This window comes from Vulpes lagopus, chromosome 18, assembly GCF_018345385.1.
Source record: "Vulpes lagopus strain Blue_001 chromosome 18, ASM1834538v1, whole genome shotgun sequence".
In the NCBI taxonomy this organism is placed as follows: Eukaryota; Metazoa; Chordata; class Mammalia; order Carnivora; family Canidae; genus Vulpes; species Vulpes lagopus.
The window spans coordinates 3,116,554-3,142,135 of NC_054841.1; the positions used below are offsets into that span (position 1 = coordinate 3,116,554).

The 25,582-nt window shown below is 45.9% G+C and overlaps 1 protein-coding gene and 1 non-coding gene across 3 annotated transcripts in view; both read right to left on the reverse strand.

Annotated features, from left to right (window-relative positions):
* CDH26 (cadherin 26) overlaps window positions 1-24,170 on the reverse strand; it is a 42,545-nt gene extending 18,375 nt beyond the window's left edge. For both annotated transcript variants that reach the window (XM_041732278.1, XM_041732277.1), the window contains exons 1-9: window positions 23,974-24,170; window positions 17,645-17,701; window positions 16,081-16,185; window positions 14,189-14,350; window positions 7,033-7,180; window positions 5,295-5,461; window positions 4,972-5,100; window positions 2,553-2,738; window positions 1,048-1,316 (exon numbers count right to left, since the gene is read on the reverse strand). In XM_041732278.1, coding sequence (XP_041588212.1) covers window positions 1,048-1,316; window positions 2,553-2,738; window positions 4,972-5,100; window positions 5,295-5,461; window positions 7,033-7,180; window positions 14,189-14,350; window positions 16,081-16,185; window positions 17,645-17,701; window positions 23,974-24,054 — 1,304 coding nt within the window. In that variant the 5' untranslated portion in view covers window positions 24,055-24,170. The remainder of the gene's footprint in view (window positions 1-1,047; window positions 1,317-2,552; window positions 2,739-4,971; window positions 5,101-5,294; window positions 5,462-7,032; window positions 7,181-14,188; window positions 14,351-16,080; window positions 16,186-17,644; window positions 17,702-23,973) is intronic.
* LOC121478471 lies at window positions 9,268-9,374 on the reverse strand. The gene has a single exon (XR_005984480.1). It is a non-coding gene; the product is annotated as a U6 spliceosomal RNA (small nuclear RNA).
* Window positions 24,171-25,582: the final 1,412 nt, after the last annotated feature.

Sequence of the window (25,582 nt, forward strand, 5' to 3'; positions counted from 1 at the left end):
AGGGATGGGGTGCTACTATTGTGCAGAGAGCTATAATTAACCCAAATTAACTGTAGTTGAGCATCCAAGGCTTTCTATGGGAGCTGCAAGCCTTAAACAGAATCCAGAGTTCCAAAATAGGTGCATGAGACAGACTCTTCCAGGGCAATTATTCTGGTGGGGAGACAGATTCCTGGGGCTTCCCATTCTGCCATCTTCCTAGGGATTGTGGCAACTTTATTTCGAAAAGCAAAACACCGAGCAACCCAAGTGTACGCCCACAGGTGAATGGACGAGCACAATGTGGTCTGTGTAGATAGTGGAATACGGATGAAACTGGAGGATGTTGTGGTCGGCAAAATAAGCCAATCACAGAAAGACAAATACTGTATGATTCCACTTCTATGAAGTATCTAGATAGTCAAATTCACCAAGACAGGAAATAGCAGGGTGTTTGCCAGTGTCTCGGGAGAAAGGAACTGGGGGGGGGGGGGGGGGAGGTTCTTGTTTCATGAGGACAGAGTTTCAGTTTTATAAGATCAAAAAGTTCTGGAGATGGATCGTGGGGACGGTTGCCCAACAACGTGAATCTACTTAATGCCATTTAATGCCGCTGTACACTTAAAAATGGTTAAAATGGTAAACTTCCTGCTAGATATATTTTACCACGATTTCAAAAAATAAATAGTAAATAAAAACCACTTCAGTCACCCAGAAGCCAGAGGGCTGCGGGTTTACAACCCTCTCTCTTTTGGTAAAAAGAGAGATAGAAACCCATAACAAATTATTTTAATACAGGAAAAACGGTATAAAAGCAAAGTGTGCTAAATGCAAGGGAAAATGAGCAAGCACACTCCCCCTGGTGCGTCCAAGAAAGCTGTAGGACAAAAGCATGGAACATGGGCCCGCAGGCCTTCTCCTGGTGGCTTCTGGCATTTTCATAACCGAGCTGGAGTCCACCTCAGCAGCCCGCCAAGGGGCAGGGGTCCAACAGGCAGGCCCGCGGGTCCGTGTCTGGTTCTGTTTAAATGACACCCCCCCCCCCCCGCCCTGCACCTCCCTTCTCACCTTATCCGGCCAACGGCTCCGTCTGGATCTGTCGCATTGAAAGCTCCCAGCTGAATTCCGGGCCTGGCACCGTCGGCCTCACTGACCACAAAGCTCCGAGGGTGAAAGGCTGGCGGGTCATTGGTGTCCGTCACCTGCACACTCACGGTGGCCCTGGTCCCTGCCCCCCGGGGCCCGCGGAGCTGGCCCCCCTCACAGGGGAAGAGCGGCTCCTCATTGTCCACGGCGATGACAAGGCTTTGCACGGGGTGAGTTTCATAATCCAAGGGCTGCGAGTCCCAGACAGAGGATTTCGTGAGCACCTGCTGCTCCCCTGGCCGGAGAACGCTCAGCGCGTGATCACGCACCCAGAGCTTGTGGCTTTTGCACTTCATTTATTATTTACTCTGTCTTTGGTAATGATCAAAAGACAGTTGCCAGCCCATTTTCAAATCATTTATGGAGTTCTGTTTCTTTTTTTTTCCCCTCCCTCCCAGTTGAAAAGAGCTACCATCCATCAGAGAGTAATGAAAAATGCAACAAAACCCATAACCTAATGAAACATTAATGTGGCAGCTCTGCTGCAAAAAAAAAAAAAAAACCAAGGGAGCTTAAGGAAATACAGAAATTAATGATCATAGTTACTCAGGGTGCAAAGTGGTCAGTGACTTAAAAGGATTGAAAAGCTAAGGAATATTTGAGATATTCAATCCCAGGCCTGCGGCGAGTACCCCAGAGCCTTGCTGTTCACAGTGTGGTTGGGGCCCGTGGGCATCACCGGCGGCCTGTTCCTCTGACGGGCAGGAGCTCAGGGCCCCACCCCAGACCTACCAGCCCAGGCCTGTCTTTGAACCTGACCCCTGGGTGACCTGCCTGCGCTGAGAAAGGGCTCGGTCACTCCAGAGTCTGGCCTGAGAGCAATTAAGACTAAAAACAATGGAGTCAGACTCCCTCAGTCAGAACCCCTCCTCCAGCTGTGTCACTTCATGACAATGACCCAACATCTCTGGGCTTTGGTTCCTTATTAGTAAAAGGAAAAAATAATACTTTTCTGCAGGGCCAGCTCCTCATTAGGCATAGCCAGCGAAGTGCCAGGCACCCACGATGCTTTTAGGGGTCTGTGCACACATTCTAATGTCTTTAAAACTCAGAAGGAAAAAAAAAAAAGAACTCTCAGAGAAAATATCTTAAAGTTTTTTATCACATCAGAGAAAAATAAACATTTTAGGGCCTATATAAATCTATTTTGTCTCAAACAAAAAATAAATGTTGAAGAACTTAGCACCATTTCAAAAATAACTTTTAGTAGTGATATTATTTTGGTGGGAGGAGCCATGAAGGCAAAAGGGCCAAGGGCCACAGCAGCTGGGGTTATGACACTCCCTGCCCTCTTCGCTGGGCACCACTGGGACACACAATATGCCACACCTCATGTGCTTGGTGCACAGTGGGCATCAGGATTCTTGCAGAAAGGGGTCCCAACACCTGTAGCCACCCAGCAGGTGCACATTCCCTGATGGCTTTACCTTGATCACACTTAAAATCCCTTCATTGGTCTCTGGGTCAGTCAAGATGTGAAAATGTCCCTCTTCATTGCCACTCAGTATGTTAAATTTTACTCTCCAGGCTGACGTAAATGGCAAATCACCATCGTGGACCAGAAGACGCAACACACCCTCGCTTGTGCGGCCTTCAGAAATCTGAATCCTATACTGGAAGAAGCAACCATCATGTCCACATCATGGAGATAAAGATGCACCATTGAAAAAGAAAGCAAGAAGGAAAATGTAAGTCCTTAGCACAGGAACGTGCACATGTTACCTCTCTTGCTATAGAACTTGACCTTAAGCGAGTGGAAGCTCTGCCTGGCTCAGCACCCTGTGATGTGTCTACAGCTGCATACCTTTGAAAATCCAACTCAATGCACTATTTTTCTAAGAATCTGAATCTTTAAAATAATAATGCACATCCTAGTTTATGCTCCTAAAAAAAGCCTAGATCTTCTCCTAAAATAGAACTCTTATGATGACTTAGATTAAAACAATCATTTCTCTAACACATTTTTCTAACTTTGGCTTATTACTCAATAGTTTTGATAACAAGATAATTTCTCTTTGCGGAGTACATGAAGACAGAGCTTATTTTCCCCACCCTTACTCTTAAGAACAGAGCATTTTGCTAAGCCAGAGAAGATTTTCAAAACAATATTCAAACACAATAAATATTATGTTACAGTTATTCTGTACTGTTTGGTGAGGTGTTTTCATTTGAAAACATTTCAGCTTTTCTCTATACAATTTTTTTAAGATTTTTTTTAACGTAGGTTCCATGCCCAATGTGAGGCTTGACCTCATGACCCTGAGATCAAGACCTGAGCTGAGATTATGAGTCAGATGCTTAGCCAACTGAGCCACCCAGGCACTTTTTGTCTATACAAATTTAGATTTTTTTAAAATGATACTTTTTAAAAATAATTGTTTGTAGCATTTATTAATATTCAACAAAGGCTCCAATGTGCCAGATTCTATCTTAGTTGCTATGAACAGGATCAGCAAAACTCCATCCTTGGGGAGCAGATGATAAAGTGTGTGTGTGTGTGTGTGTGTGTGTGTGTGTGTGTGTTGGGTTGGGATGAGAAGGAGGGAGTGGGTACTGTGTTAGGGATTTAACTAGGTCATCAGGAAAGGTCTTGTTGAGAGAGATCAGGAGAAAGAAGCAAAATGGATATTTTTCTTTAAAAAACTGCATGTCAGAAAGGGAGACAGAACATGAGAGACTCCTAACTCTAGGAAACAAACAAGGGGTGGTAGAAAGGGAGGTGGGCAGGGGGTGGGGGTGACTGGGTGACGGGCACTGAAGGGGGCACTTGATGGGATAAGCACTGGGTGTTATGCTATATGTTGGCAAATTGAACTCCAATTAAAAAAATATGTTAAAAAAAACTGCATATGAAGGAGCAAAAATATACAAAACAGGAAACAAATCCTGAGTGTTTTTAGTAATCTTGCATATCTCAAGTGGTGTGGCATTTCCAGATGATCTGGAAACAGCGGGTTTGGGTGCTTTCTTTGAGCCCAGGGAACCGTAGCATGTGAAATCCCATGTGGAACCCTGACATACATAATCAGGTGGGCTGAGAAAGCCACAGCCAGAGCCCACCTGCTCATCTTCCCTACTCTAGAGCTCCAATGTTGTGTGAAGAGCTCAGGGCTAGATTCTCCCCTGGGGGTGAACCTGCCCCTCAGGGGACATTGGGCAATGTCTGACATTTTTGGCTGTCACAACTGGGAGGTGCCCAGGCATCTAATGGGCAGAGGTCAGAGATGATGTTAAACACCCTCCAGTGCACTGGGCAGTCTCCACTGACCCTACAACAAATCTCTCAGTCCCCATTAATAATGTGGGATTGAGCGACACTTGGGTGGCTCAGTGGTTGAGCATCTACCTTCGGCTCAGGTCGTGACCCTGGGGTCCTGGGATTGAGTCCTGTATCGGGGTCCTCTGCTTCTCCCTCTGCCCATGTCTCTGCCTCTCTCTCTCTGTGTCTCTCATGAATAAATAAATAAGGTCATTTAAAAAAAATAGTGTGGAAGTGAGAAACTTCGATGTAGAATGAGCATGGATTCTCTATCCTCCCAATGCCTCAGTGTCCTTGTCTGTAAAACAAGGAAATCATGTGCTAGTCCCAACAATTGAAAATGAAAGCATGCATGTAAAGGTTCTGAGCACACTTTCTGGCACAAAACAGTTAAGAAACATAAGCTGCCAAGTCTATTATTAAATGATTCTGTATCAGTACGGTTGATGTCTTCATCTAGTTTACGTTATTTTGGAGAATAACATGTAACGTGGGTGCCTGCTGAGAACTCCCTCAGCAGAACCAAGCACAGGACTCAGGGCCATTTACGTGGGGACTTGGCATTTGAGACAGTGCAGGTGCCTTACATTGTCCTGGATAAATGTGGGCATGTGGTTGTTGCCTTCTTGCACAGCAACATGAACGGTGGCCGTGGATGTCAAGGATGGTTCTCCAAAATCCCTTGCTCCAATTAGTAGTGTAAACTGTGGAGCAGTCTGTGTGGGAAGGAAAAGAGCAGTCACTCCCTTCAAATACAGCAGAGAAGTATTAATAAAGTAATAATTCATTATAGCAATTTCAATACCAAGGCTAGCCACGGAGGGTTTTCCACTACAACCATAAATCCTAAGTCTGGAGCTCAGAGATAGAGAATACATTTCATTTTTTTTAATAATAAAATCCACATTACCTCATAATCTAAGCATCCTGAGAGTCCTATTTCTCCGCTAATATGGTCAATCTGGAAGCCACTTTCTTTCAGTAATGGCGTTTGAGAAATAAGGAAATAAAAGACTTGAGAATTTGGAGTATTTTCTTCATCCAAATCCACTGTTACCATCTGGAAAATAGGTTGACCTGGAAAGAATTGTTTTAACAGTTAATATTGAACAAAAGCAGCCTATCAAACCAGCAGAATGACGAGTCTTTGCTAAATGGCATCGAGGCATACACCAGAACGGATTAAACATTTAAATATAAAATCAAACTGTAGACATACTATAAAAAACAAAGAGGAATATTTAAATAGTCACAAGAACTTTCTAATCATGGTTGCAAATGCTAAAGACATAAAAGACATGATAGATCAGACTGATTTATGAATGTGTGCCAAAAAGAACTATAAACAACATTTAAAAAGAAGCAATAAACCAGGAAAACACACTTCAAGTATACGTGGCAGGCATAAACATTTTTAATACAGGATAAAAAGGTGAAAATCAAGAAGAAAAATGACAACCACACAAACAGAAATGGACAAGAAACCTATCAACATGGGCAGCACTTCATAATCAAAGATGAGCCCCCTGCCAGGCCCCCTCGGACGTCGTAGATGAGTCAAGTGGAGCGCTTAAATTGCGTATGTGGTCGGAACCGGCCATTCTACTTCTCTAAATTTATGCCAAGTAAATAATGTTTCAGTGGGACACAGATTTAGCTCAAGTATGTTCACTGAAGCATATTTTGTGAAGATAACAAAAAGTAGGAACAACTCATAAATGTCTAACAATAGGAGATTAGTTAAAAAAAAAAAAAACACCTTAAAGTACATCCATGAAATAAAATACTACGCAATAGGATGCTGTAGGGGAACGCTGTTAGGTTACAAAGAGTAAAACTGCACTTTTAGAAAAGATAGCTCATAAATATACACATATGAAAAAGCACACCCATGCATTTGTGAATATCTAATATAGACCCATATGCATTTTGCACTATGATAAAGATAAAAAATGTATGCATATATATTAATGTGCATTTGTAGTTATATATAAAAATCTGGGAATATGTACCCATAGATACACACACGGTGTGTGTACACGCACGGACATATAAAATGCAAAGACAAATATTGAAAGACTAGAAAACATTAATGGTACTTATCTCTAATTGGAAGTATTAAATATGCTTTCTATTTCGGTCTTTTTTTTTTTTTTTTCGGTCTTAATGCCTTGGAATTTCCCAAATTTTCTAAAGACTATTTTGTGAAATAAATGAAGCTGTTTTGTTATTAAAATAGATGCATCTTCTAATGAGAGTGGTTTGGATTTAAAGACTCACAGAATCTGTAGCTCAGAAACTTTAGATGGCATCTCGTTGCCATTTTACAGGTGACAAATTTACAGAGATATTCGGGCACGCACCGCTCAGGTCTGCCTTTTCCCTTCAGTGCATCTGAGTTATTTTAGATTGCTCTTTACATGTCAGCTCTTCCAACAGACACAATTTGCACCTCATATTATTGCCAATACAAAGTGAGGCTTTCAGACCTGGCATTTTGCTTGAATCCAGGATCTGTGATCTTCAGGGTGTGAACAGTAAAATCTCCCCCTAAAGACAAGTAGGACCGAGTACCGCATTGAAATTAAAGCAAGAAAACTGTTCTGGACGAGAGAGGAGAGGAAGCCCTGCTGCCCCACCGCACACACCTGCAGGGTGGGTCTCCTGCACAGTGATGTTAAATTCCTTCTTAGGAAACTGGGGTGCATGATCGTTTGTATCGCGGATCCTTATGTTGAAAATCAAGGAATTATCCACGATTTCTCTGGTTAAGCGATCCACGACATTGAAATGCACCTAGGAAGCAGAGGGAACCGTGTTAATGTTGCAGGATCATTTATCTGATGGCACGAATCAGATCATCGTCAATCTCATGCTGTCCTTTGCCCCGTGACCCCAGGGACTGAGCTCCTTGCTGGCATGGGCGAGCCTCTGGGGACCAGCCAATGGCCTGACTTGAGAGGTACATCACTAGTTATGACCAGGTTTCTAGTCTCAGTTTTTCCACCTGGGTAAATGCAGACAAGTTGCTCAGGAGCCTTGGTTGCTCTACGCGGTCAGGGCTGTCATGAGAAATGCAAGTGCTAATCAATACTGCGAAACACTGCAGAGAGCAGACATTTGAAAGTTTTGGGGAAAGGGAACATTTAAAGTAACTAGCACAGCTGTTGACACGTCATGGGTCCTTAGGTGGTTACTGCTGTCACTTCTGTGCTTGAATGAGGAGGGTCTGCTCGTCTCAAACATGCAATGGGAAGTCTTTCCTCACAAAAGATCTCAAAGCAATGCTTTAGGCTTCTAGCTTTAGTTTCTTAAGAACCTTTTTTAAAAAGGAGCAAATAGGGGCACCTGGGGGCTCAGTCAGTTAACATCAGACTCTTGGTTTCGTCTCAGCTCACAATCTCAGGGTCAGGTCCAGTCCCACGTGGGGCTTCCCCATCAGCAGAGTCTCCTTGAGATTCTCTCCCTTGGCCCCTCTCCCCACTCACATTCACATGTCCCTCTCTCTCTCTCAAATAAATAAATCTTTAAAAAAGAGCAAATTAAATTCAAACAGAAAGAAGGAAACAATAAAGATAAACACATATATCCATAAAGTTCAAAATAGCAAAACAAAGTAAAAAAAAAAATCAAAAGCTGGTTTAACTTCCCATATAAAATTTGGGATCAGCTTGTTGAGATCTATAAAATGTTCCACTAGTCTTTTGATTAGTCTAGCACTGAATTTATAGGTAAATTTGGAAAGAATTAGCCCTTTAATATTCAATGTTTCAATCCATAAACACAGTCTGTCTTTTCATTCATTTAGATCTTCCTTGGTACCTTTCATCAGCATTTCATAGCTTTGAGTGAACAGGTCCTGCAGTTTTCAGGTTTTTGCCTAAGCACTTCACTTGTTTTGGTGATATTATAAATGATACTGTTTTTAAAATATTGATTTCCAAGTATTCATCACTGGTAGATAAAAATACAATTGATTTTTATATATTAACTTTATTTCCTGGAACTTTGCTAAAAAAATTGATTTTCAAATGTTAAGGATAGGCAAAGGATTTGAACAGACACTATTTCTCCGGAGAAGATACACAGATAGCAGATAATTCCTCCTTCCTTTGGTGGTTTCTTACAGAACTAAACATCCTCTTACCCTGCAAACCAGCAATCAGGTTCCTTGGTATTTATGCAAAAGAGTCGAATACTTATGACCACACAAAAACCTGCACACAGACGTCTAAGGTGGCTTTGCTCATAGTCGTGAAACATTGAAACAACCAAGATGCCCTTCACTAGGTGAATGGTCCATCCAGACAGTGGAATATTAGCCAGCATTAAAAAGACATGATCTTCAGTGCACGTGGCTAAGCGAGAGGGTTCAACCCAAACAGGCTACATACACACTGTACAATTCCAACTATACGACATCCTGGAAGAGGCAAAAGTATGAAGACAGCAAAAGGATCACAGTTGCCGAGGGCTCAGAAAGGAGGGGATGGATGGATAATGAGGAGCTCAGGGAAATTTAGGGCAGTGCAAATACTCTGTGTGATACTATAAGGGTAGATACCTGTCATATGCATTTGCCCAAACCCATAGAACATGCAGCACTGAAAGTGAGCCCTAATGCCAACTATGGGCTTTGTTAATAATAATGCATCCTATTGGCTCATCCAGGGTCATAAACGTTACTGCACCAGTGCAGGACATTCATGAGAGAGGATACTGCGTGGGGCAGGGGGTGGGGAGGGGGAGGGGTCAGGCATTCTGTACTGTTCATTCTCCTCTTCTGTAGACCCAAGACAGCTCTAAAAATCTATTCTTTTTAAAAAGTCTCTACTTACACAATAATGAGTGGGCAACCATATGTGTTATTTATTTTTATTTTTCTAAATATGGAACGCTTCACAAATTTACATGCCATCCTTGAGCAGGGGCCGTGCTAATCTTCTCTGTATCATTCTAATTTTAGTCTGTGTACTGCCAAAGTGAGCACTATATATATATATATGTTTTTAAAAAAGATTTATCTATTTATTTGAGAGAGCATGCATGCCGGGGGGGAGTGGCAGGGACAGGGACAGAGGGAGAGAGAATCGCAAGCTGACTTCCCACTGAGCTCAGAGCCTGACATGGGGCTCCCTCCCAGGACCCTGAGATCATGACCTGAGCTGAAACCGAGAATCAGACGCTTGACCCACGGAACCACCTGGCACCCACTTGCTGCTGAATTTCTATAGCTCTAGGATAAACAGTGATTTTATTTGTTGAAAGCTGCAAAGATTGTGGGGAGTCAGTGGTGAAATAGAAGAAGTTCAGGGAAGGGAGCGGGCCGGGGTGATGTGTGGAGGAGCTGTCAGGGCCACACCCACCCACTACGGGAGCCGTGGCTTCTCCAGGGCGGTCTGGTTGCAGGTGCAGGTGCAGAGCCGACTGCGGGATGCTGAGCGAGCACAGGGTTCCTTCCAGGAGAAGCGGTTTTAGTGAGGCCCAGGACTGGGCTCCTACACCGATCACCTCCTTCCTTCCTCGCAGAGAAGCCCCATAGGGAGGTGGTCCTGGAGCCCCACTGGGCACCACTGCACGGTCCCTGGCTGCGCCCTCGGCACAGCCCAGCTTCAAGTGCAAGTAGGTGTAGACCTGACTACAGCACCAGCCTGTTCCTCAGCGCTCCCCTCCACAGCCACGCAGGGCCCGGAGCAGGTGCCTTCACCAGCCGGGGTCCCAGCACCTCGGCAGCCTCGGGCAGCAATCTCTCCGGCCCTGTCCCCAGAGCGCACAAGGTCTCTGCTGCACACCCTGCCTGGGCCTCTTGCCCGCAGACTTGGGGCATCCACCGTGGCGGTCCCACCGGGCGTCCCACAGCAGTGGCCTGGGCCCCAGGCTCTCCCGGTTCAGCTGTCTCCTCTCCCCTCAACACCACTGAGCTAGTCTGCTCCCGGGAATCCAACATACATTTTTACATTTCTGCACAAGCAAATCGGCCTTCTCACACACCATTTCCACATGCTCTTCCATAATTTATGACTGCGCTGGCAACTCTGCTCCCTAATCATGCGGACTTCTGGCTCCGACACAGCGCCAACTGTAGTCCTTCCACTTAAAAATAAGAACCACGTTTGTTTTATGTTTATCATTTTATATTCCATCTATTATCCTAAAAGCTACATCTGAGACCGTCAGTTCTGTAAGATGCCTGAGAGGCGTAAGTGCTGTTTATTCTTTGTCAAGATGCTAAGAATTTCCAGGGACTCAGAATCGCAATGGAGAAGGGAAATGTCATGGATATTTTCTGCACTTGGAAAGGGTTTTCAGCCTTTTGTTATGGCCTTAAAATTTAGATTCCTGGGTGGCCCACCATAGTGCAGTGACATGGTGCAGGGGCACGTGACCCCTGAAATGACACGCACGGGACGTGTACTCCTAGTCACAGGCAGGCACATGCAAGTATCTTAAATGCCGAACACACAAGACAAAGTCACTTGTACGCATAGGTTTCAAGTAGGCAAAGCTGAGTGCGTTGGCATATAGACCCACAGATAATTATTTCAAGGAATACAAAAGAAAAAATTTCCTGAGTGTATTTGTAGCCTATGAAATTGAGCAGATTTTGATATAAACAGATGAGATTCCTACATAGAAAAAGTCAGGCTTTTCCCCTTCCCAGCTATGTCTTACATCCTCAGGCGCTTCTTGGCTGCTGTCCCTACATTCTTGTAGGTTTATGGAATTAACAAGAAATCAGCGCCACCCACCCCCCAACCTCCCAAACACAAGTTTTTACATGTTTTGGCTAATTCTTGTGACTCCTTCACTACCCCCAAGAGCACAGCGGTGCTCCTGGGAATGTCTGTTGGCCAACACTTGGGCTGACTTCGCTTCTAATACATCCTGGCTTTGTGAACCGCCAAGACCCGGTAGCAAGCATCCTTCTGCAGAAGCAGATGGCTGAGCTGGAATGCCTAGCTCGTGTGGCGTTTCTGTTACACTTGCTTAACCTCCTTTTTGTGGCTGGTCACCCTTCTCACCAGCCTGTGTCTGGTCTTCCTAGAGAGTATGTTAACCCCTGCATGTTTGTTTCCTATATCCGCTGTGATGACTGGGTGCCTTACAACCAAACGTGTTCTCTCATACTTCTGGAGACTGGAATCCCAGTTGGGGTCAGCAGGCTTGGTTCCCTCTGGAGACTCTAAGGGGAAATCTGTTTCAGGCCTCTCCCCTGGCTGCTGGGGGCTGCCAACCGTCCTGGTGTCCTCCGCCAGGATGGATGCGTCACCCCGGTCTTTGCCTCCAGCCTTCTCCTCTCTGTCTTTCTCTGTGCCGCCCAAATTCCCTTCCCTTGACAAGGATGCCAGTCACCAGATTAGGGCCCACCCTAATCCAGTATGGCTTCATCTTAATTTGATGACACCTGCAAAGACCCTGTATCCAAATAAGGTCATATAGACAGGTACCAGGGGTAGGGCTTGAACCTATCTTTTTTGGAAGATACAATTCAACCCACAACAGCCTGGAAGCAGAGACAACATTCTGCTGTGCTCACTCACTCATCCGCATAATCACCTGGAAACCTACCTACTATGTGCAGAGCCCTCTTCCTGACTCAGGAAATGGCAGTCAGTACGAAACTCCTCGCTCTTAGAACTTGCGTTCCAGTGGGGAGACTGACCACCCACAGGGAACCAAACAGGTTTCAGGTATACAGTGCAGGCGATGAAAGGTAATAAGGAGACAGTAAACCAGGGTCGTGAGACAGAGAGCCTCGGGGTGGGGCATGCCTCCAAACCCCACCCTGCGTCTTGTCTCATGGATGTTCACAGCCAACCAAGAAGCCAGCTAGCAAGCGATCGTAGAATTTGGTAGAAAAGCATGGCTGTGATAAGGCCTGGGGGATGGGATGGTGGGCTTGTTCTCACCCAGCAGGTCCAAGTGCAGGGTTTGGAAATCCTGTCGGAGTAGAACCTGTGGGGACGCCGCTCATGTTCTCACATTTTCTCTGCTTGTTCTAACTGTTCCCTGGGGCCTCCCGGGCCTTGACATGCCAAGCTTTCCCATTAGGGCCTCACATGTCAGAAAACACTCTTAAGGATTTGGCTTAGGTATTATCAGCTTCCAGGAAAAAGTCTCATCTTAAACCTTGTGAAAACCAACCCTTGATACGTCAGTAAAGATGTTAAAAGCAAACAACAGCAACCCGCAAACAACAGCAACCAAAAAACAACAGCAAAACAAGGACCATAAGCACAATATATTTTGTCCAGTCCTTGCACGAGTCAGGCTCACCCTCTGGCCCTCCACACTCAGCACGTGGCCGCCGGGGGCCAGCGGCAGCACCCTGTCCTGGGAGCTTGCTGGAGATTCGGAGTCCCAGGCTCCACCCTGATGTTCTGAAGCAAAATCTGATTTTCACAAGATCCCTCAGTGATCTGTTTGCTCACTCAAGATTTAGTAGGGCTGCCCCAGGGCCCTACTACCTATGACCACTCTATATTCCTTCTGTTTGACAGACACTGCCAATTCACCCCATGGGGCAAGGGTTTCCATAAATATAGTGAAGACCAGCAGAGTCGTCTCTGCATGACTTTTGGAGTTTGGGGAGCATTCCTGACTATTTAAAAATTAGAGTTTCAGGGCAGCCCCAGTGGCTCAGCGGTTCAGCGCCGCCTTCAATCCAGGGCATGATCCTGGAGACCCGGGATCGAGTCCCACATCGAGCTCCTTGAATGGAGCCTGCTTCTCCCTCTGCCTGTGTCTCTGCCTCTCTCTCTCTCTCTCTCTCTGTGTGTGTGTGTGTGTGTCTCTCGTGAATAAATAAATAAAATCTTGTTTAAAAAATTAGAGTTTCAGAGCCCACCAATGAATGAGTTAAGGGCATATGTTTTATTATGTATGTAAATATTTTAAGGTCATTGGAGAAAACGTATATAAATTACTTCTTTCAGATGTTCTTTCTCACCCTGAAGGAGCCAATGTACAGCTGAGCAGGCCTGAGAACCAAGCTCAGTTTCCAGCAGAAGCCAAAACAAAGCAAAGGCTAGCATCGTATGCATCCCCTGTAAGGTGAAGCTGGTAGCCTAATATACTACCAACATTTTTTTCCCCTTGTTTAGAACCTGATTTCTTTCTCTTTTTTTTTTAAGATTTTATTTATTTATTCATGAGAAAGACAGAGAGAGAGGCAGAGACACAGGCAGAGGGAGAAGCAGGCTCCCCCGGGGGGGGTGCTCAATACGGGACTCAATCCCAGGACCCCAGGATTACAACCTGAATCGAAGGCAGACGCTCAACTGCTGAGCCACCCAGGCATCCCTAGAACCTGGATTTCAAATCCATTGTAGACCACGGTGTTGGGGTTATGAGACCCTGAAGAACCCATGGACACAAGAAGAAACTGCCACCAGGTTCATAATTGCTCATTCATTAGTTATTAGGTACTGTGGGGTCTGCTTGTAGCTTCTGCCTACATATTCCAACCATGACTCATCAGAAACCAAATTAGCCCATTTTATAAACATTCTCTAGCCCTATCCCCAAATGCTTTCAGGTATCCTGATCATGCTTGGAATCCGGTCTTTAGAAGGAAGATCTGAGGCAGCTCACATACATCATCACAGAGTCCAGAAGTTTCTAAGAACATTATAAAATTAGCCTCTCTGCCCATGCACACTTTTAAGGCTTACCACAGCATGTAATAGGCAGACTCCTAGGACCTGGCATGTGGGCAGCTTAACTAATGCTTGCCGAATACGATATTCCTGCAGCAGCTTTACATAATAAACCCAAGCCTAGAAAATATCAAAATTTTGGTACCATAAAAGACGGCGTTGTCTCTCGATCAACAGGGCGGTGAACATACACTCTTCCATTCCTGTGATCTTCTATAGAGAACAAACCAATCTCTGGATATTTGTCCACACCAGGTCCACTGATCACATACATTAATGACATGTTATGGGATATATCATTGAACAGCTGAAAGGGAAAAAAAAAAAGCGGGGGGGGGGGGGAGGAAAAAAGAATGAGAATAAACCACAAGGCACACAAAACAGCAAGGCTAGGATTCAAAGGCATTTTTAAAGCACCGTACCTGGCAATCGCTCACCTGAGGGTCTATCCGAAAGAAACAGAAAGACATGCAGATGCAGGAACAACGTTTGTCACAGTGAGCAGAGTGTGGGAAGGACGTACGTGTCCCTCCCCAGGGAGAGAATCCTAGTGCGGGACCCCGCTCCTGGGGCGTGGGTCCCCAGTCCTCAGCACTTGCAGGCCCTGCCCCAGAAAGGGGGCGGTGCCTCACTGTTAAACCACAAAGGCAACCTGAAGAGCAACATGCGTGGGGCGATCCCAGTGTGTCAACAGGGACTCATGTTGGTGAGACTACAGGGAAATGTCTGGAAGAGTACGAACCGATGTGTTCATACTGATGATCCCTGCAGGGAGAGGGGAGCAATACCCGTGCAGCTAACATTTGGAAAGGGCCTAGAATGAGCCAGCCTACTACATGCCCTACTTGCCTGAGCCTACTTAATCTTTAGAACAAGGCTGTAATGTAGGTACTGCACGGGCGGGGCCCTGCAAGGACAGGACTCCGGCAGGAAGGCTGTGGTGCGTCCGCGGTAGGAGCCCACTGGGGCCCCCCGACTCTTGGGAGTGGACAGTGGTAGCCACTGAGCCTTGAAAACTTTCAGTAGGTTTTTCTGTCTACAGCAGGCATCTACTATTTTTATGAACACTGCAAGAATACAGATTGTGTTCATTTTTCCTCCAGAAGTCATAGGATGTCAGAGCTGTAGGCACCTAGTCGCTCAGTACCTAATTCACAGGCCAGGAGTGTCGTGGAAAGGAATGACGTGGGCCACGTGCAAAAACTCCCACATTGCAGCCCTGGCACGTGCCAGCTTGGGTGCCTCAGCTGGGAGGGAGGGAGGGAGGCCACAGGGAGGCGTGGGGCCTGTAGAAAACCAAGCCCCATCCAGTTGTTGGCATGTGGGGAATGTCGGCTCCGTGGGGGCAGATCTTCCAACTTTCAGAAAACCTCAAGAAGCACAAGAATTTCTAATACAATCTTCCTATTGTTTCCATCTTTTTTTGTTGTGGTTAAATGCACACGACATCAAATTTACCACCGTCATCATCTTTCAGTGTGCAGCCCCGCAGTACGAAGCACACTCACGCTGTCGTGTGGCCGCCACCACCATCCGTGTCCAGAGCTCTTTTCCTCTTACCAAACTGACGCTCTGTCCCCATCAAGTGATAAGGCCCCGTGACCTCCTCTGCAAAAGCCCCGCCAGCCACTGTTTTACATTCCATTTACTTATTTTTTAATCTCCCTATTTCCCCCACTTCCCAGTCTCTGGTAACTCCAATCTCCTTATTTTTAAATAATATGTTTTGGTTTTTTTTTAAAGACTTTGCATGGGCCAAATAAATCAGGCCAGCAGGCTGGAATGGAGGAGCCCGTTGATACAGGTGACTGATGTTCTCAGCACATGTTCACATGAAGTGACCTGCCCGAAGGCCCCTAGTCACGTAGAGGTAGAGCAGGTTCTAGAGCCTAGTCCAGCGTTCCTCCTACCGTAATGTTCCCCCACCCCCACCCCGACTGGCCTCCCTAGCACGTAGCCTTTTGAAAGGCTTGAGACTTAGTCCTCCTGCCGAAGGGGACATGCCTCATCAGAGACAGTGGCAGGGGCCTTCCTTACCTCACCAACAAGTTTGGGAAAGGGCCCTTGATCTTCCTCCTCCAATTCCAGAGTGGTAATAATCCATCTTCTCTTGGACCGCCGTAGGGGCCGGTGGCTCTCTCCCTGAAATTATACGACGACCATGAGGGTGACAGTGGTAGCGATGTAGCAGGCACAAACTGGCACCTGATTTGCTTGATATCCCTTGTCCTCACAACAGCCTCCGATGCTTAGAAACTAAAAGTGCCTGATTTCTTAACAACTGTAGAGTTGTTTCTAGACCATGGGGCATGGGCCACCCACTGATTTTACATGGATCGTGAGGTCATTTTAGCGGCTATGCAGACGTAACATTAAAGATCATTGCCTACTCTGCCAACACCGTCCCATGGCAGACACGCACACAGCTGCTGAATGAGTGAGAAAGTTACTCCCTCCTATTTCTCTTTCTGAAATACTTGATGAGAATGTCTCCATTCAGTACTGATAGGTCTTTAACGCCTCTTTATCTTCTACTGTCCCTTCTAACAGGAAAAGACTCAGACTCAGAGATTTGTCAGGGGAGAGACCATAGATCGAGTTTAACCACATATTTATTACAAGCCAAGCTGCTTTCTAGCCACATTGATTTTTATCCACAAACATGTAAGTCTTTTCAAAAATTATAGTTAACTCTTGAACAATGTGGGGTTGGGGCACTGCCCCCTGGGGCAGCCAAATATCCATGTATAACCTTTGACTCCCCCAAAACTTCACTATTAACAGCCTTCTGTTGACCAGAAGCCTTATTGATAACATCAGCAGTCGGTTAATACACACTAGGTATGTTGTGTGTATTATATGCCCTATTCTTACCATAAAGTCAGCTAGAGAAAAGACCATGTCATTAAGAAAATCATAAGGAAGAGAAAATACATTCACGGCACTGTCCTGCAAGAAATCTGCATATAAGTGGACCATGCACTTCAAATTCATGTTGTTCAAAGGTCAACTGTATTTAATTAGGAAATGAGTTGGGACGCCTGAGTGGCTCAGTGGTTGAGCGCCTGCCTACTTTGGCCTAGATGGTGATCCTGGAGTCCCGGGATGGAGACCCGCATCGGGCTCCCTGCATGGAGCCTGCTTCTCCCTCTGTGTGTGTCTCTCATGAATTAATAAATAAAATCTTTTTTAAAAAATTAGGAAGTGAGTTGATCACAAGAACAAGATGAAGGAAGTATCTGTAAGGCGGCATGAGCTCCTAGCGAAGCGCGGCCACATCCCTGGGCAGTCCAAAGCTCACACGCTGGGGATTAACTTTAATGTATCTTAACTCCATGAAGAAGAAAAGAGTGTGGAGAAAGCTCTGGGCTAGCACTGTGTGGCTGATTTCTGATGTGCACAGATTGCTCATATCCTAGTAGACATAAAAGCATCCACTGCAGTTCTCTGACAGTCCCTTAAGATTCCGAAAGGCCACACTTAGTTACTAATTTATTTTCTGAACATGGACCAAGAACTAAAAAACTTGAAATTGCAAAAGAATCTCTGAGTCAAGTTTGACCTCACTTGGCTTATGAAGAGAGTGACTTCCAAACCCCACCTGTGTTTGGTCAGTAAGATCATCCTTCTCTTGTTGGAAGCTGTTGACACCGTTGACCTTAAAAATAAAAATGACGTGAATTAGTAGGGAAAATACTTGTCAGACTCAGGTAGAAACTGCCTGAGGACACACACGTCTTCTAGAATGAGAGAAGAGGGGGAAAAAGGAACTTTATTTGGTTTTGATAAATACAACTTCTTGTTCTTGACATCTCAGGTCATGCTTACTGCTTTTCCTCTGCAACTATAGGGGAACTAAGCAAAAGGAGTCTCGCAGCGTACAGCCGATACCAGCAACGTGTAAAACCAGCGTGCTGCTGTGACGGTGAGTAGCACAGTGGGAGAGCAAACTGTCTATTCGGGATGAGCACGGATGCATTTATGTCCCGTGTAGAAGAGTGCCAGATGCTAACTAGTGGAGAGATTCAAGTCGGCTTTGTTTTTCCTGTTTTTTTTTTCCTTTATTTTTTCTCTATTTTTAGATTCATAAAATCAAGAAAACCATAGACCTTGTTACTTTTCATTCATATGATTTACATCGAGAATTATTTATTGATAATTTACATCTCAACAAACTTGCTGCCATTCCCCCCACCCCGCCCAAGAAAAAAAGCCACACACCTAGAGTGAGGCTGTTGGAATAGAGACAGACTCTGCAGAGTATGTAGATCCAACACTGAACGAGCGTGTGTGTGTGTGTGTGTGTGTGTGTGTGTGTGTGTACACCTACAGCTCTGGTCCACTCATTTCACTACCGTCGAGTATTTCACTACATGAACAAAGGACAGTTCATTTATCCATCCTCCTGGGGATGGTTATTTAGATTATTTCCTGGTGTTTGCTATCACTTAAGGGAAAATGCCGTGGCAATACACGTCCACATGCATAGAGGACGTTTCTGTGGAGCAGCAGGTTTCCAAGCGTGGCCCACTGGGGTCCCTGACGCTACCAGGACACTACCAAGACGGCCAAATGCTTGCCGAGCCATACCAGAGCATCATTTGCTGATTTCACTGCATGACATTGGCACTGATGGGACAAATCACTGGGAAAGATGGTGGCAGCAAGACCAGCAGCATCCTGTATCTCCATGCTGTACCTGATACATGTACCTTCATCACCACACACACTCAAGAAGAAGAAGGAGGAAAGGAAAAGCCTGTTGCATTTAGGGATGAGGTAATGGATGAATTGACTTGACGCCTGAAGTCACTTGAGAACTGATGAAGCAGTAAAGGTCTTTAATGTTACTGCCCTGCACCACTGGGACACATGCATTTGTGGTATTCTGCATGACCAGGTGAGAAGTACGCACAAAACCCCAGGCAATGCCCTGGACGGAGTAGAGTCCCAACGAAAGCACGTGGGTGATCATTGGAGTTGCCAGCTGAACAGGCTGGCAACAGCATTGTGCTTGGAAGATTGACTGACAAACTGTGTTGGTCAGTATTGGGCACTCGATAGTTCTTTGATGGTAAACAAGTGAGCCTATCACTTTGAGAGAAATGGTGGATGGTGTCATGTTGCCAACAATATAATGGAAGCTTTCAAGCAAAACTTTAGAATTTTGGAAAACTTGTGTCTGCCACAATGGGCTTGACAGCTTCCAATTTTTTCTGATGATATGTGGAGATATTAACGAGTGTGATTTTCTGATTTTGCAGAATGAAATAATGTCAGCATTTGGAAGATCTACATAACTCAATGAGACAAGAGTTTCCTTTTTATAAAAAAGATGTTATTTATTTGTTTATGAGAGACCTAGAGAGAGAGAGGCAGAGACACAGGCAGAGGGAGAAGCAGGCTCCATGCAGGGAGCCCGATGTGGGACTCGATCCCAGGACCCCGGGATCATGATCTAAGCCAGAGGCAGACGCTCAACCACTGAGCCACCCAGGCATCCCAAGACAAGAGTTTCCTAATGATTAATGCATGACATTCCAAAATCATCCCCAAGGAATGAGTATTTCATTCCTTGTTGCATTTAGGGATGAGTCATCCAAGATGCTGGGGCCTCAGCACTGAGAAAGAGTCATCCAAGACACAAGACATACCAGTGGTTTTGATGTAACAGAGCAAGAAAAGCTTATTAAGATATATTCAGATTCCACACAGCAATCAATTGTTTAAAAATACCACTTGTCAAGTTTTGGTGTAATGTCAAAGAAGGATAACCACAAATCTGTCTAAGGCCAATCACACAGTCCTCCCTTTCCATATGCATATCTGTGTGAAGCCAGAATTTCTTCATGTCCTTTAACTAAACAACATTTACAAGATTGAAAGAAGACTCAGAGAGGAGAATCCGGCTGTCTTCTTTTGGAACAAGAGATTTGCAAGAATATAAAACAGTGCCACTCTTCACACTAAATGGATTTTTTTTTTAAAGTATCGTTATTTTTCATAAGAGCGTGTGACATATACTCACATGTACTGGGTTTATTATGATATTTAATGAACCAAGAAAAGCTTACGATGTCCCAGTCTTAATGTCTAATATGGTAAATCACAGTAAACATAACCCAAATAGGGACTAGCTCTTTGGGCTCTCAGTAATGTGACGAGCGTGAAGGCATCCTGAGAGCAAACCATCAGATGACTGCTACTCTAGGATTTCTGCCTCAGGCTCTGGGACACAGTGAGTGATTGTGACCCCACCCTCAGCCCTGGTGGCTTTGCACCAGGAGGGTCCATCCTTGCTGCCGGCCACACCGCTCCCCAATGGACTGCATGTTAGCAGTTTCACAGAAAACGAACATTCTTTATGCATCCTTCCTTCATGGCTTTCCATGTCTTCCAAGACTTCCTCCTTGTCTGGGGTGGATATCACCCGCTCGTCTTGTTTCATTAACGTCAAAGACAATGATATTTGTTCCCTGCTACAGACTAGATTTCTATTTACTCAAAGGGAAAGAATGTTTAAAGTCTTGGCATTCCAAAATCTCAAACGTTGATTCATTCAGACACTGAATGCTTCTTGATTCGTGTTGACGGTTTTAAATTAAGGGCCTAACCAGGTATATGATCTTAAAATGGAGAGAAAATCACAGTTCTTGCAAAAGAATGAAGAAATTCATCCCATTTCCAACACAGGTCTATTCCCAGGTGGGCAACAAGGAATAGGGAAAGGTTTGACCTCGTCCCTGGCCTCAGTGTCCCCTTCTGTGAGTGAGGGCGTGAGACAGGGTGTCTTTACAGGTCCTTTCTACATACAGGCTCTGTGCAGTCCACTCACTCTGGCAGCACTTGAATGGCTCAGCCAATAGCCACCTGAGAGCTGTGAGCGCCTAGGTTTGTGCACCTGACACTGTGTGTTTCACGACCCCCCTCCACGCTCACCTCAGAAATTGTGCGATCTTGTCTGGCTGTTGCAGGCAGACCAGAAAAGAGTTATATTTGCCTAAATGACTTTGTAAGTGTGCTTCCTGTATTCCCCATCCTTGCCAATAGTAGGCAGTTGGTCCAAAGAAGATACCATTTAAAAGATGCACATCATGTTTCTATAATGTGAGGGAGAAAACTTTCTAGAGGCTGGTGTCTCTGGTTACAGTGTCCACCAAACACTGTGTGGCAGGTGGGCATTTGATTGCAAGAGTCATGCACACATCACCTGACAGGCGGTGCTAAGCGTGGGGACGTGGAACCAGTAATGTCCAGGCTGGCCTGGTCAGGTAGCCATGGCATCGCTGGAGGGAAGTAACCTAGGTGCATAGGAGGCTTTGTGTCTGCAGAGGGTGCTAAAGAACTGAGGAGCCTGCATGGAAATAATTCTTTTTTTCATTGCAAATTTGCAAATTCTTTTTTTTTTTCATTGCAAATTTGCATTCGAGAATTTTTTTTAAAGACGTATAATTGGTGAACGCCGTTGTATTAGCTTCAGGTATGCAACATGAGGATTTGTTATTTGTACATATTGCGAAATGCTTGCCACAAGACGTCTACTTAGCATCTGCCAATACACACAGTTAAAGCATTATTTTTCTTGTGATGAGAACTTTCAAGGTTTACTCTCTTAGCAACTTGCAAATATGCAAAACTGTCTGATGAACTGTAGCGTCCTGCTGTACCTTTCTGCTGTTTGAAGGCTCCAGTTTGTGGCACTTTGCCACGTGGCCCTCGTTGCTTAGTCTCCTGCTCAAGTATGTTCTCTCTACAGAAGCTCAGGCGATCTTTAAAAGTGCAGACCGCATCATGTCAGCAGGTTCCCAGGGCTCTTAGGACATCCCTCCGAGTGCCCAGCTTCCCCTAACACAGAATCCCTCACCTTCTGCAAACCACTCACTGTTGCTCCTAAATTGGGGCTCAGCAAGTTAATCACTGATGCTAACAGTTTTTTAAAGATAAGCCAATTTGGGATCTCCAGGGTTAAAAAAAAAATCAACAATGATGACATAACAGACTTTGCTCACCAGCGATTTCTTCCTCTGGTCTTGGCAGTGGAGTATTCATGAGCCCTCAGGACCAGAAGTTCCCATAGGAGGAGAACGGGGCTCCCCTTATGCGACTTACTGTTGAATCAGGCTCCAAGAGCAAAACCCGCAGTAGAGCCCCAACTCTGTCGCTTGCTCTGTGTCCCCCAGACAGCAGGGGTGTGGTGGGGTTCCAGAGGAAGAACAGCGCTCCAGTGGAACGGGGAGCTCAGAGGGGGGCCAGTGGGCACACATGGGGTGTCACACGTGGTTGTAGGCCAACTCTGGAGCCCACGCAGGAGTGGAAGGAATGGGTTAATTCGCAGCCAATTCAGCAAGTGACCAGGCACCGCTGGGTGGGAAGCTCTTGCCCTGTTATGGTACAGGATGGGGCTTGCTAAAAAACACCTGGTTCCAGCACCTTCTTTCCTCTGCCTTGATCCACTGGAATGGGTATAAAGCTGCTTTCACCAAACATTGAGTTGCCACCCACAGTCCACTCCCTGCTGCCTGCCCCCACTCAACCCATCTTCAGACATGAGTCAGCTTGTCTGGGCTCTGTGCTAATACAACAGAGAAGAGGAAAACATATCTGTGTTTTCTGACCAGACCACTTAGGGGCAAGGGCAGGAGGAAGAGAAAGATGAGGACAGGGCTTGATGATTAAAACAGGCTATCAACAGGATTTGACAAAGTGGGAGATAAAATGAGAGTACTGTTTGACTAAGGACATTTAGAACTGGAAATGACAAAAAGGGTCCAAGAAAATTCTCTAAGCACTGAGCAAATGGTGCCTAGCAAGACGCTCACGTGGGCAGCAGAGCTCCACTAGAGCTCAGGGGATTTCCACCCATCCCCCCATTTTGCTTACTGTTCCATCCCCCATGTCCCACTCGGAGCAAATATCCAATAAATAGTAGCAGCATGGGTGCCAGATGCATTGCCCACCATTTCACTGTGGCTAGAGAACCAGAAGGACACAGGCAGAAGGGCACACCGGCCAAGCCCATCTTCACTCTTATGACCACCAGGACAGGGAAGAGCAAATATCAGCTCTGTTTTCAGGTAAAGAAAATGAGGTTTAACGAGACCAAGGTAAAGCCATAAGGCCTAGGCCACCTCGCAGGTCAGCTAAGTCTGAACGTCTCAGGGGGTATCTAGGCTTTGGGAGTTCTACAGCTCCCGAGAAGGGTCCACGTCCAGCCAAGGTGAGGATCAAGGTCAGTGGTCAGCCCAGAACCCCACCTGCTGTGGGCAAGCCGAGTTGGGATGCTAAGCAGCCCAGTCCAGACCCATAGGTGACCCTGGGCCAGCTACTACAGGAGAACTCAATGCAACACCCTCATGATGGCAGAAAGCCATGGAGTGAGCGGCATGACAGGTGCACACAATGGTGAGTCCCTGTGGTCAGTACACATGCAACAAGCCCGTGTGTTTTCTGACCTTGATTCCATCTGGGCTGTGGCCAGGGGTTGGGGGGCAGAGGCATTAAGTCCTCCCACCCACCCTGAGGTTGCTCAAATTGTCTGTCACATACAGGCTGAGGTGTGAACAGAAGTACCCTTAGAAAGCTTGGATCACCACAAATCTAAATGAAAATGGTGTGCACTGTATAAACCAGTTTAAGATGAGTCCCCTTAGTCCATCTCCACCACTCCCCAAACAGGTTGTGACCTAAACCCCTCCTTTGTATACATTCAGGAGCCCCACTGACGGTGCCCTGTTACAGGTGTATGCAGACCCTGGGCTCCCCCCCGACACACACACACCTGCCCTTCTCTCGGGGCCTACCCAGAGCCCTCTTCTCCATCCCTCCCCGGCCCATCACCCCAGGAGGGGCACAGCCAACCAGAGCTGTGCCTTCAGTCCTGAGGCGGGCTCATGGCCCCCAGCCCAGTTCCGAGCACCTGCCCCAGCTCACCTGTAGCAGCGGCAGCAGCAGCAGCAGCAGCAGCACTGAAAGCAGTGGCAACGAGAGGGACGTGTGGCCGTTGGAGCTCATGCCTGCAAGTCCCCCCAGATAGCCAGTGTCCTCCACAGCCAGGCCTCGAATCCCCGATCACTTCCTTCCCAGCCCAAGCCTCCTGTTGCTCTGGAGGCACTTGTGTCCCTAACACCCTGGTCTCCTCTCTCCCCTCCTCTGGCCCTGACCGCACTTGCATTTATCAGAATGGGCTGGGCCAAGCCTTAAGCTTTAACCTCACAGTGACAACCAAGTTCCCAGGAAGGGAGTGGAGGGGAATTAAACATGCCCTGCCTCACGTGCACAGATGCGGGCTGGAACCCGACCCCAGGGGATTACCCCAGCCTGGGGAACAGGATGCCAGCTCCTATGCTCTGTTTGTCTTTAGTTACGAGTCATGTGCTCTGTGATCTCTTTCTGAAGCAGGATATTTTAAGGGCTCTTCCCTATAACGCCTATGCTTTGAAAGGAAAGCAGTGGAAAAAGAGTCTAAGAAAGAGGAACTTTATTAAGGAGAGAAACCCAAGCACTTTCACTCTCCAGAGCTCTGACAATCTTCATCCCAGTCATGTCTCAGGACTCTGTGCTTTACAGACCTTTTCTACCCAAATTTCTGCTAAGCTTAACTGACTCTGCCCTGTGACTTTGAGATTGATGGAGGATGGAGGGATGGAGATGGTGGGAGATTTGCGCCAGACTGGGGGTATTTGCCTTAGAATACCAGAAAACAGGATTCCTCACACTCGACACTTAAGGTGGCAACAATCGAGTGTAAGACAAAATCAGAGATCTGTTAATCTAATCACTTGAACGGTGTACCTTGTTACCACATCACCTTGTTTAAAACAGCAAATAGTGAGCTCAGTGAGATGCCGCTGAACATTGTAATTTGAACACTTTATTATCTTAATCTGAATTAGTAGCTTATTATTGGAAAGAGTAACAAATGCAAATTTCAGGTCTCTAAATATTTCCCCTGCATAAATAGAAACGGAATAATAATAATCGAATTCACATTTACGTGTCCATCATGATTATTTTCAAAGCGGGTATTTTTTTTTTCCGAGGGAGTCTACTGAAAATTTGATTAAGTTAGAATCTTTTTTTTTATAGATTTATTTTTTATTGGTGTTCAATTTGCCAACATATAGAATAACACCCAGTGCTCATCCCATCAAGTGCCCCCCTCAGTGCCCATCACCCAGCCACCCCACCCCCACCCACCTCCCCTTCCCCCACCCCTAGTTCGTTTCCCAGAGTTGGGAGTCTTTAATTCAGAGTTTATAGATCAGATCAGCTAAAGTTTGTGGGAGGAAAAAAAGATGATGCAGGGCGGGGACCCCTTCCCCGAAGTGATGCCGGGGGAGATGATATGCAGCAAGAAAGACAGCCTCTGGAGAGGCACTGGGGAATGCTTCTGAGGGGTTCTACCTTGAGATTTGCTCTCAGTTGAAAGACATTGGTATTTTAAGATACTAGAAACAGCCACATTTTCAACATCCTCAAACATTTAGAAGTAACCGAGCGAGATGTCGGCTTCCCATAAGGCAGCCCTTCTCCCCTTTGG